This window comes from Electrona antarctica, assembly GCF_951216825.1.
Source record: "Electrona antarctica genome assembly, chromosome: 22".
In the NCBI taxonomy this organism is placed as follows: Eukaryota; Metazoa; Chordata; class Actinopteri; order Myctophiformes; family Myctophidae; genus Electrona; species Electrona antarctica.
In genome coordinates, this window is record NC_136805.1 from 7,152,626 (window position 1) to 7,165,493 (window position 12,868).

General features: G+C 44.2%; 1 protein-coding gene across 1 annotated transcript in view; it reads left to right on the top strand.

Moving 5' to 3' along the window:
* LOC306915664 (ankyrin-3-like) overlaps window positions 1–12,868 on the top strand; it is a 74,420-nt gene that overhangs the window by 18,378 nt on the left and 43,174 nt on the right. The window contains exons 11-15 of the mRNA XM_079493142.1: window positions 199–210; window positions 3,925–4,027; window positions 9,863–9,969; window positions 10,340–10,372; window positions 11,826–12,050. Coding sequence (XP_079349268.1) covers window positions 199–210; window positions 3,925–4,027; window positions 9,863–9,969; window positions 10,340–10,372; window positions 11,826–12,050 — 480 coding nt within the window. The remainder of the gene's footprint in view (window positions 1–198; window positions 211–3,924; window positions 4,028–9,862; window positions 9,970–10,339; window positions 10,373–11,825; window positions 12,051–12,868) is intronic.

The window sequence follows — 12,868 nt, forward strand, 5'->3', positions numbered from 1 at the left end:
ATTGTTATCAAGCGAAAGCTGAAGCTTTGAACATGATGTAACACAGAGGCCATCATCAAAGTGGATTGTTCAACCATTCCTTTCTGCTACAGCATCTCTTCTTCTCTTCTGTCTGCTCCTCGTCCTTTCCCAATCCTCTGATGTTTCATAACTCTTTTGTTTTTGTCCTTCTCTTCATGTCCGTTGCTACCGCTATAGTCCCAAAGTCGGGTAAGGCTAAAGGCATGAAGGAGCATCCTGTATCCCTCCCCACCACCTGTCCCAGACCCCACCCCCCCCCCCCACCCCCCCAGTTTTCTGCCATCTTGCCTTGATTTGATGTAACTCACTCACTGTTTCCATGCGTTTATTTGACTACTAACGTTTTGAGTTCGGAGAAAGTTTGACAAATTTGTTTTTGAACAAGTTTCTTTCATGCATTTGGTTGGTGGTGTTTGATGTTTGATGTGAACAACAGTCTTTGTGCTGTACTGTGGTCCTGCTGTTTTAGTTTTGTTAACTATTTTTTTATGTTTCATTTTGGTCATTTTTGTTCAAAACAGGGCCTTGTGCTTTTTGATAGCGTATATATAGCCTGTTGCATTCAGTTAATTGAATTGTTATTTGTGCCTGGGTTGTTTCTTGATTTGAACTGTGGAGAGTCATCTGTCTTTTTCTATGATTTTCGTAGTCTCTCTGTGGAGGTTTTCGTCACAAATCTTCCAGGGACCTGAACTTCTACATGGAACTGTTTATCTGCTTAGATGTCATAAGGATACAAATACACTATGAGCCTGCTGGGGAATTCCAAAATACAAAGTGGTGTCTCACTTAAAAATAATTAGAGATCTGAAGAGATCTCCTTCAGTTCAATTAATATCTGCAGAGGATTGCGTGTTATATTGGGTGTGCCATTGAGTGGATGTGAGGAACCTAATGTAGTTTTTAAGTACCATAATAATACTAATAATAATAATGATGTGCCCCAAGTGGTTGACATCCCATTTAGTAACAGATCTTTGTATAGCCTGATATACTTGTCCACAGTAAAGTAAACAGGGATATGTATCCTGTACACTGCATAGTGCATAGCTGTGCATAGTAGAAATCCTACTATCATTCCATACGCCTCACTCGAGACAGAAAGTGTTCTGGGAATGGCAAAAAATAGACGCACGCACGCACGCACGCACGCACGCACGCACGCACGCACGCACGCACGCACGCACGCACGCACACACACACACACACACACACACACACACACACACACACACACAGAATAGCTACAGTACCACGGGAAGAGCCTATAATAACCTAATTCATGTTCTTTCACTGGTATTGTCAATTTAACAGAATATACAGTATAGTTTAATATGCCCAAGGCCATGTTGCAGTTTAATTGGTTCAATATCAGTGATCTTGCTTAGCACAAAGAGTCCTGGAACAACATTGGTTGGATGAGTCACAGTGGAGACGCAGGCCTCCAACATTCATCACATATCATTGCTCAAGAATGCTTTTATTTGCCTCACAAAACATTTTTAATTTTCTTTCTCTCTCTGTGCCCCCGCCCCCCCTACAACCATTTTGAAGACATGCAAAACCGCATCAAACAAGGAGTTCAAAGAAAAGATGGTTACCATTTTGACTTTGGGTCTTTCTTGTTTAGCATTTAAAGCCACAATCTGTAACTTTTATGTCCTACCCGGGACGTGATCCTACAAAGGGACCACATTTCCACCACTCATCCCAGACAGACTCCCTGGCTGGCTAGGGGAGATGTCATATGCTTATGAGTTTAAGGCAGTACTCCTTGCTAACCAGTAGGTGGTACCAGTAGTACCACTGTTCAGTGATAATTCGTATTTTATTGATTCAATTAAGTTCCAGATTGCAGCTTTAAGTTTCTTCCATTATGTGTATTTAAAAGGATCTAAAAATCAAAACTTTAAAACACCTTAAATATTTTATTTCTTTTAGAAATAAGGTAATCTTTCACTCAATAGGAACGAACTCCTGTCACAGACTTGCAAGTTCATGATGTAATTGTGTGGTCCAGCCCTATGGAATATATGGAATGCACGTGCTAATAAAAATCCTGCTTAGAATGCTCATATTATTCTTAGGAAGTATCAAGCTGGTTCCATACAAATCCACAGGGCTAGACACATATGGGCATATGACATCATCAACCTGCGACGGTAGCAGTCCCTATGGAGTGAAAGATTATCTCTATTTAAATTGAGCAATTATAATATTTGCCTTATTAGCCAGGGATCCTTTTAATGTTTAATGTTAGCTTGTAATGTTTTGACCTTATTATTTAACATTCTGTTTTAATCGCTCCCATTTCATTTGGATGATGGATGAAAGTATTACATTACTGAGCTTCTCTAAGCCGTGCTGCTTCACACAGGCTTACACACACAGTCCTCTTCAGTACTGTACTGTCAGGCTTATACACACAGTCCTATTCAGTACTGTACTGTGGCTTATACACACAGTCCTATTCAGTACAGGCTTATACACACACAGTCCTATTCAGTACTGTACTGTGGCTTATACACACACAGTCCTATTCAGTACTGTACTGTGGCTTATACACACACAGTCCTATTCAGTACAGGCTTATACACACACAGTCCTATTCAGTACTGTACTGTGGCTTATACACACACAGTCCTATTCAGTACTGTACTGTGGCTTATAGACACACAGTCCTATTCAGTACAGGCTTATACACACACAGTCCTATTCAGTACTGTACTGTGGCTTATACACACACAGTCCTATTCAGTACTGTACTGTGGCTTATACACACAGTCCTATTCAGTACTGTACTGTGGCTTATACACACACAGTCCTATTCAGTACTGTACTGTGGCTTATACACACACAGTCCTATTCAGTACTGTACTGTGGCTTATACACACAGTCCTATTCAGTACTGTACTGGCTTATAAACACACAGTCCTATTCAGTACTGTACTGTGGCTTATACACACAGTCCTATTCAGTACTGTACTGTGGCTTATACACACAGTCCTATTCAGTACTGTACTGGCTTATAAACACACAGTCCTATTCAGTACTGTACTGTGGCTTATACACACAGTCCTATTCAGTACTGTACTGTGGCTTATACACACACAGTCCTATTCAGTACTGTACTGTGGCTTATACACACACAGTCCTATTCAGTACTGTACTGTGGCTTATACACACACAGTCCTATTCAGTACTGTACTGTCGTACAGTGTGAGATGTACAGTTCTGTTAGGCTCCGACAGCTGTATACAGATGTCAGGCTAAAGGACAGGTATACTGTACTTTAGGTGTTGTGGTACAGATCATATTTAGGCACATGTTGGGGTGCTACTCTTTGCATGCTTGCTGCACTGCTCTGCTGCTCATGCGGAATGTTTTGGAAAAAACCTGGCGGGAATACCATGCTACTTGCAGGGGTGTATAAATGCAGCACTCGCATGCTAATGCAGGATAAATGCAAAGCGGAGGGATTGGCGTCTCCAATGGGCTATTGAACAACCTGTGCCACACCTGACAAAATATACTTTGCTCAATGTCTGCTGTCCTAATGCCCCACTAAAGAGTCGTAGCGAAGTGCAACTTAGTTCCTCGGTGTTCACTTGGTCTTTGTCATCCTGGGAAGCTTTTGAATTCCCGCTCCAAAAAGCTCTTTCCTTGTTGTTGTTGCTGTCATCGGTACAAAATCAGGTCCCTGGAAGCTGCATGCATTTTAATGTGTGTATTTGTGTTTGTTTGTTTGTTTGTTTGTGCTTTCTGTTCATGTCACCGCATCCCCTCCTGCCCCCACCCACCCTCCCTCTCCCTGTTCCTCCATCGTCATGACGCCTGTTGTCATGGTAACGTGACTGCTACTACTACTACAACCACTACGCCTGTCCATCTACCCACTCCAAGCCTGCGTTCGTTCAGTTCCGATAGGTCCAACACGCTGAACCGGAGCTCCTTCACGCGGGACAGCATGATGATCGAGGAGATACTGGCGCCCACTAAAGAGATGGTAGGTTCAAACGGCCGCCACGCAAATGTGTTTAGTCACTGTGTGGGCGCTTTACAGCCAGACTGAAAGGAAAACACGTCCATCCGTCCGATCAGGCATACAAAAGTACCCGGAAAGCCAGGGTACTGTGGCAGTGGCTCCGGAGGTAGAGCGGCCATCTGAGTGTCAGAAGGTCCCCGGTTTGAGCCCTGCGTCCTCTTGGCCTATAGTGTCAAAAAGCCCCTTGAGTAAGACGCTGAACCACAACCACTGTTCAGCAGTTGGCCGCTGCTCCTAATTAGTAGGATGGGAAAATGTAGAGGGCGAATTCTAGATCCCCCTATTCCAGATCACTGATGGGAGATTCTGGAACTTGTGCACCCGATAATCAGAAATAAGTATGTGCACTAAAACACGACAAATTGAGTAAACTTGTGGATTTTATGCCAAGGCACTTTGAAGCCATTCCCACAGTACATGGTGGCAGTTCTTGCTACCCGCCAATACAGAGTAATAATCGCACATGGTTTTGTAGAGTATAATCTATGTACCTGTATCATTTACTGGTGTGTTTTTCCTTCACTTCTGCCTGTAGATATTTGTTGATATCGGTGTATTTGTGTTGTGTGTGTGTCATTTCACTTGACGTCTTTAAACTTTGCCTTCATGCTACACACTGCTCCGTCTCCGACTGTGCCAAACAGTGTTGGTGATCCACCAACCTTCTGCTTCAGTCAGGGCGGACATAAATAATAATATCAGTGATTAGTGGTACCATCTAACGCAGTGGTTCCCAAACTTTTTTTGCTCAAGACCCAAAAGAGAAATCGGATGTTTGGGACCCAAACTAGTGAAAATATCTAAACTAGTGAAATCTACAAGCTCACAACACGCGTCGTGTTGTGAGCTTGGAGATATGCTATTTCCACTACTTCTTAAACATTTATTTGAATTTCTTTATGGAAATGATTCGATTTTTTTACATCATTCATGAAATACTTTTGAAATGTTGGAATAGCTGATTGTTGAATGAATTAATGATTGTTTTTAATCTTTTGAAATAAACCCATAAAAATTGGTCCGCGACCCAAACACGGGTTCCGACCCACTGTTTGTAAAACAGTGAGCCAATGGGAGTCTAATGATGGCCTTATTTCCTTAAACATTCAGCAGGATGACCCTTACGGTCAAGGGGTTAATGGCTTTGTTGTGAAGCCGCAAACCATGACAGTAGCCAACAGCATGCCGGCCATACCATTGACCCTACAGTCTCCACGTGAGACAGGCCTCGATTGTCCAATTCCCGGACATAACATGTCCGTGTGGAAATATCTTTGTGAAAATGCCACTGTGTAATTAACCTTACACTGGGCTATATGCACACTAGAATAACTCTTCCTGCTTCCGGGCCACTTCCAGGTGTTACCGATGATACTAATTATGAGGCTCTGTTCCATTTAGTGTGCGGTGGTTCTCAAACTTTTGTACAGTAGAAGCAGGGCCGGATTAATACCTCTGAGGGCCCCTGGGCACTGAAGCTCGAAGGGCCCCCCTTCACACGCACGCAACATTTTTGCTGTTTCGGAGCCGTTTTGGGGCAGTTTTATGCCGTTATATTGGCCTATTTCCGGTCGCCTACCCCCCCCAGAGTGACAGCCAATCTAGAGCATTGTTGCTGCTTTACACACAATTGCACTTTTCAGCTGCCCTTCTCACCAACAATAAAACACTAATCTTTTTAGACACAATTTATTTAATTCGGATTAGCAGGGACATTTTCTGTGGAGCTAAAAATTATAATAATAATTTTGCCCCTGGGCACGTGCCCAAAGTGCCCATATGGTAGATCCGGCCCTGAGTAGAAGAGTGTTTCCAGTGAGCCAACATGCCCAAAAGCAGCACCCTGACACTGTTTGACCAGAATGGAACAGAGCCTTCATTAGTATCATCGGTAACACCTGTGAAGGAAGCAGGGAACGGGGGGCCCGAGTCCTTTCCAAAATGTGTGTGCATAGATAGAGCCCATTGTTGGCGTGTGTGCATAGATAGAGCCCATTGTTGGTAAAGTTAATTATCGGTGCCTGATGGCTTGTCTTTTCTCTCCTGCGGCTCCAGGCGCTCAGTAAGGAAAGGTTCTTCATTGTAGACGCCCACAATAAGGTAGTTTGTCAGAGTTACGTACGGCCTCTGTCAGTGCATGCAAATACAGTATAATACAGTATACTGTATGTAAAATAATCACTGGGTTCCAGAGGATTCCAGCACATCGTCGTTTCTTCAAATATGGCATAACTTCATGCACTGCCTGACTGTATCGGTGTGTGTGCAGATTTTATTTCTCATTTATTACTCAACTCACAGAATCCCTTCTGCAGCATCCTGCAGTTATAAATAGGCCTTGGTACAGTACATGGTGGAACACTTCTGAGACAGTGAGCAGTTTGTTTTTTGTATTCTTTCAGATGAGACACACTTTAACCACTCAAAACCCCAGCATCCTTATTGTGGGTTAGGCTTTAACCACTCAAAGCCCAGCATCCTTATTGTGGGGTAGGCTTTAACCACTCAAAACCCCAGCATCCTTATTGTGGGTTAGGCTTTAACCACTCAAAACCCCAGCATCCTTATTGTGGGTTAGGCTTTAACCACTCAAAACCCAGCATCCTTATTGTGGGGTAGGCTTTAACCACTCAAAACCCAGCATCCTTATTGTGGGGTAGGCTTTAACCACTCAAAACCCCAGCATCCTTATTGTGGGGTAGGCTTTAACCACTCAAAACCCAGCATCCTTATTGTGGGGTAGGCTTTCGCAGGAAAACAGCAGATCGACGAAATCACGACGCGTTGTCAGCTTGTTGATCGGCTATGTTCTGCTAAATCCTTCCCCACTTTAACAGAAAAGACTACTAATATAGAGCCCTGAGGGACTCCAGTCAACCATAATGGGGTTTAATCCATTTTGACCTGAGATCAGATTCTAAAAATGTCTTCTACATCCTGACAGTTTTCTGAAAAAGCTATGTTTCTATGTCAGTAGTTCTTTGATTTTTCAAAAATAGCAGACCTACAAGCTCATAGCGCGCCACTCGGTGCCGCGCTATGAGCTTGTAGATCTGCTATTTTTCAATAGCTAAATTATAACATAATGTTTAAAACACCAAAAGGGGTTCCCGCCCAAAATGGGTTTAAGTGCTTAAGGGTCTGTGTCCATTGAAAGCTTTTTTGAGTGACTTGGATAATCATTTCCGGGTTGCTACGAGCTTTGCATCCACTTCTTTACACTTGTGATGTGACGTTAAAGTTGATTCTGAGCGAGACACGTACATCTGCTCAGTGATTAGTGGGAGCGTATCGCTCCAGTCCTATGCATATAGGAAAGTGACATTAATGAATGAGTGGGTGCTCTTCTCACAAAAGTATAACTATTTTCAGCTCAAAGCGTTCTGAAGTGCGCTGCTATTAGGAGCACGCTCTTTACCATAGAAATGCGCTGGCAGCTAAAAAAATAATAATACACTTTCTGTGGGCATATTTTCTCTCCAACCCCAGTATCAACATACTAAGACCAGATTGCATCCTCTTTTTAAAGGCCGTAAGCAGTTTCTCTGTCTCACATAATGTGTCAGTGTACCCAGTACCAGTACTGTACCAATGGTCTTTCAGGATGAGCAATATCGATATCAGTTGCTGATCATGATGTATGATCATACCTTAGAGTATAGATTAATAGAGACGGCACCCGGAGGAAACCCTGAGGCGAAATGGACATAGTGACCGAATTTGTCATTGCCCGTTCACTATCATTGCGCACGTTCATGTTATTGGGCCCATGACACGTGAACGAATGTTTCATACGTGAACGCGCGCAAACGGCGCAATGATAGTCAACGACCAGCGCGTTCATGTTATTGGGGCAATCCATCCCAGAATGCACTCTGTTCCTACCCGGAAGGAGGAGTGAAATCGCCTCATGCGCTTTTGAGCAACTTAATGCAAGTGGATGGGAGGAGGAATCCGGTGCCGTCTCTATTAATATATACTCTAAGGATCATACAGACTTCTTATTGAATGAAAGTCCATACAGTCACTAAGTACGATCATACAGTGAAGTAGGCAATTGCCAAGCTGATTCACAATGGGAGGTTTTTTATTCTTTTATTTCTTTTTTCATATTTTGGCGTCTGCGGCTGGTTTTGTTTAGGCTTACATCCACAAAGCTCTACCTAAAGTCTCTCCTTTTTTGCTACTTATTTAACACTTAAAGGGGCATTCCACTCATTTTCAACATTTTACTATGTCATTAACATGGTGAAACACATCTTGATGATGTCATCAAGATGTGTTTCACCATGTTAATGATTTTTTTCATAATTACAGTTCTGGGAAACACAGAATGGGGGGACTTTTTTATTATTTCCACACAACAGCTCTAAGGTACATTAATGACATAGTAAAATGTTGAAAATGGGTGGTTTTCCCCTTTAATATTCAGTTTATGTGTTCATTTCTCACCGGCCTGCTCGGTGTTGTCAAAGGTTGTTTTATTTATTTTGTATTAGTTGATTGTCTGAAGAAACCCTTTTTCTCTAAGTGTGTTATATTTGTGTTGCTAAGAACAGCCCCCTTTGTGAGATGTATTATGACACTTGAACGCTGCCAAAGTGCCAAAGCTTTGATACTGTATTGTCGCACCGAGGGTCATTATCTTGAATGGTGTTTGGCTTGTGCACATCTGAACGTGTTGTTTCTAAAAAACACTGTTCTGTTGATTCCCTGGAGACTCTCAAGTCAGAAAAATGTGTCTGTTTAAACCTTCAGTCCAGGACTGATCTCAATTAATATGTAGTTATTTTATCCATTTGGACTTGTGAGTTATGTTACATACAGTAACACCAACATACGCACAACACCATTCAAATAAAGAATCCAGGAGTAAAGCCTTGATAGCTCCTTGATACCTTGACACCATTATACCCTATTGGCCTGAATTTAAGACTTACGTTTTATTCCAATGGAAATTTCCAAAAAAACGGGGACGTATTATAATCCCTAGACTATTTGACATTCTGTTCTTTTTCTACAAATGAGTCTTGAAAAATGCGGGTCGTCTTATAATCAGAGAGGTCTTATATTCAGGACAATACGGTAATATTGACCTACTTAACATACATCCCGTATCCCGTCTCCGTCTCATTTAATGTAAAAACAATGTTTAGGTTGCTCCTAACATCACCGCACAAGCCCAAGCACTGTCTGTACGTCCTGTAGTTCAGGTTAAACACTTAGCAGAGTATAGTTCTTGACATGTCCAGTCTAGTCCCCGATAGAGAACTGATTACGCCTGCCTTGTGCACAACCACTGTAGCAGCAAGAAGCTAGTGGAAGTTGTACCGCTGTAGATCAAAGTGTTAGCTAATGCCTATTTAAATACAAATGTCTGACTATTGGGAAATGCTATTCTTTGTCAGTCCCCCAAATGTTTTGGGATTTAGAGATTGAATGATTTATGCGGGATGCTGTTGTCTTACTCTGAGGCACTGAAATGCATGATGTAATGCATTGCAAGGGCAGCTGCTCTTTGTGTTTTCTTTTATTCAGTCATCATGAGCTCATGCCTGTCCACGCTGTCCCTCTTTAATGCTGTCCCCCCCCCTACACACACACACACACACAGACGCGCACAAATGCATTCACTATAACATTCTGAATGTTAATGTACTGCAGCTCTAAAAGTGTACCAATTGAAAAAAACAATGACCTGTGGTAAGGAAGGGTCCATGTGGTTCCATTGGTACACTCTGGGATTTGACTGTGTGCTACTATATGCAGCGTTATGACTTGTCCTCTCTCCCACAGCACTTGTCAGTCGCCAAGGACTTTGACAACGATTCCCTGAGGCGCTACAGCTGGACTACAGACACACTGGACAACGTCAACCTGGTGTCTTCACCTGTGCACTCTGGGTAAGTGAACCATGGATGTGTAGATGGATGGATGGGCACTGCAGGGCACTATGGTATGGACCCATGAATAATTGACTCAAAGCTTACAAGCCATTTTGGAAAGAACTTGGGCCACTTCCCTACGATCACAGGTGTTACTGATGATACTAATGAAGGCTCTGTTAGTCTGTTCACTGGAAACACTCTGTTACATCAGTGGGTCTCTAAAAGTGTCCTTGAGTGGGTTCCAATTCCAAATGGCCCATGTTGTCTTGTTGTGGCTTGAAGGACTCCTGGGTAATCCGCCCCCTGTTTAGAGACATTGTAATGACAAAGCTGTGTTGTCTTGTCTGTCCCTCCCGTGTCGCTTTGTCCTCCATCCACCCTGCAGTGTTTCCTCTCCGCTCCCGCAGTACGACAGCAGGTGACGACCGCGATTGGTTGCCAGTTTCTTACTTCCTCTTGTCGTGTGTGACATCACACCTGTCTCGTCTCTGTGTGTGCTTGTGTTTCACTCCCATCACCTGTGTGTGAAATGTATGTGAACCTGAGTTTGGAGTTTGGAGTTTTTTTGGATTTGTCTCTGTCTGTGTTCACAACAAGGCAGCAGCGGCAGCGGCAGCGGATATACACGTTGACACACTGCGCACTGCACTAACCTCACCTATTTCTACAAACCGCACTGTGTGTGTGTGTGTGTGTGTGTGTGTGTGTGTGTGTGTGTGTGTGTGTGTGTGTGTGTGTGTGTGCGTGTGCGTGCACGCGTTTTGTCAGCGGTGAGGTATTCCCTATTGAAGAGCGATGACACAAAACAATCTAAAATATGAGTGTCTCACAGGCTACCTAGAGTGTTCTACGTTGGTGGACTGTGTGAATGTGACAATGTGTTTGACTTATGATGAAAGACATTATTGTTGGAGAACTATGACCAAGCCAACATAGAAAACTCCTCCACATCTCTCCTATTTCCTTATTCTGTGTGTGTATGTGCGTGCCCGTGAGTGCATGTCCCCCTCTCTCTCTCTCTCTCTCTCTCTCTCTCTCTCTATCCATCTCTCACTCTCTCTCACAGTTTGTGTGGTGTTGTTGTGTGTACATGAGTGTGTGTATTTTGAACATCACAGCATGGGAAGCATCGCTGATGTCGAGCAAAGACCTGTCTCTCTTTCCATGCACCATTTAAACTGAAGCCCCTTGTCTGTCTTCTCTGCCTCTCCCTTCTCCCATCCCTCTCACGCTGTCTCTCTTTGCCCCATATCGTCCATCCTCTCTCCCCGTACACCACTGCTCTCCATCCCTCTCTCTCTGTCTTTCTTTGCCCCATATCGTTCATCCTCTCTCCCCGTACACCACTGCTCTCCATCCCTCTCTCTCTGTCTTTCTTTGCCCCATATCGTTCATCCTCTCTCCCCGTACACCACTGCTCTCCATCCCTCTCTCTCTGTCTTTCTTTGCCCCATATCGTTCATCCTCTCTCCCCGTACACCACTGCTCTCCATCCCTCCAACACCCCTCGTCATTTCTTTCTCACCCTTCTCTGTCTCTCTGCGTCCACTTCGCTTTCTGTTTCCCCCCATCTCTCATCATCTCTCTCTCTCTCTCTCTCTCTCTCTCTCTCTCTCTCTCTCTCTCTCTCTCTCTTTTTATATACCTCTCTATGTATCTCTCCATGTTCATTTCTCTTCACCTCAATCTCTCTTTCCATCCCTGCCTCTCTACACTTTACCCTCTGTCTTTCACGCTGCCTTTGTTTCTGTCCACTTCTCCCTCTCTTTTTTTATTTCCTCTCTCTCTCTCTCTCTCTCTCTCTCTCTCTCTCTCTCTCTCTCTCTCTCTCTCTCTCTCTCTCTCTCTCTCTCTCTCTCTCTCTCTCTCAGGTTCTTGGTGAGCTTCATGGTGGACGCCAGGGGCGGCTCCATGCGGGGCAGCCGTCACAACGGCATGCGCATCATCATCCCGCCCAGGAAGTGCACGGCGCCCACCCGGATCACCTGCCGCCTGGTCAAGAGGCACAAGCTGGCGACCCCTCCCCCGATGGTGGAAGGCGAAGGTCTGGCCAGCCGGCTGGTGGAGGTCGGCCCCGCCGGAGCCCAGTTCCTGGGGTACGTTTTTCGGGTCAGAGAGAGATGGTGGTTGGCACGTATAGCATTCGGTTGTTGGTTGACTTGCTTATTTTGTCAACCTTTTTTTTTATTTATTTGGTGACTTGACATACCCCCCCTTTCTGCTTCTCGCATCCCCATTGCCGACCGTCTGCGTTTCTGTGTGCCCTTTTGTGTGTGTGTCTGTGTGTGTGTGTGTGTGTGTGTGTGTGTGTGTGTGTGTGTGTCTGTGTGTGTGTCTGTGTCTGTGTGTGCGCGTGTGTGCGTGTGTCTGTGTGTGTGTGTGCGTGCGTTAAAGTGATCCAGGTGTTCTACTGTATTTCATATGCGTGTCATTTGGGGTGTTTCACCGTGGCAATAATTATGTTCAAGTCAACTTAAGAGATGGATTATGCCTACTTTGTGTCAATGCTAATTTGAAACAGGTCTGGTCGGAGGTCGTTCCAAGACCAAGGGCCAAAGTACGATAGGCTCCTTCTTTCTTCCTACCTACTCTACTCCTACCTTCATTGTGATGTTGAATTCCACTTCAACATCGAGCCCCTTTGTCTCTCTATCCACTGGCATGTAAAGCCATTAATACACAGGGAAGAGTAGCCACTCTCCGTTGCCATTTATTGCTCCGTCAAATATCGCCACCGTAGCCCATGTTGGCGAATGCGCACCAAGCAAGACACACACAGTTTTCAGGCGTCTGCCATGAGAATAGTCATACCAGGAGGGGGCGGGGCCACTGTTCAGGGCCACTACAGCAGTGCTAGAGCAGTCTTTAACACTTCAAATGGCCGTAACTCGTGACCATTGCTCTGATCAGCACA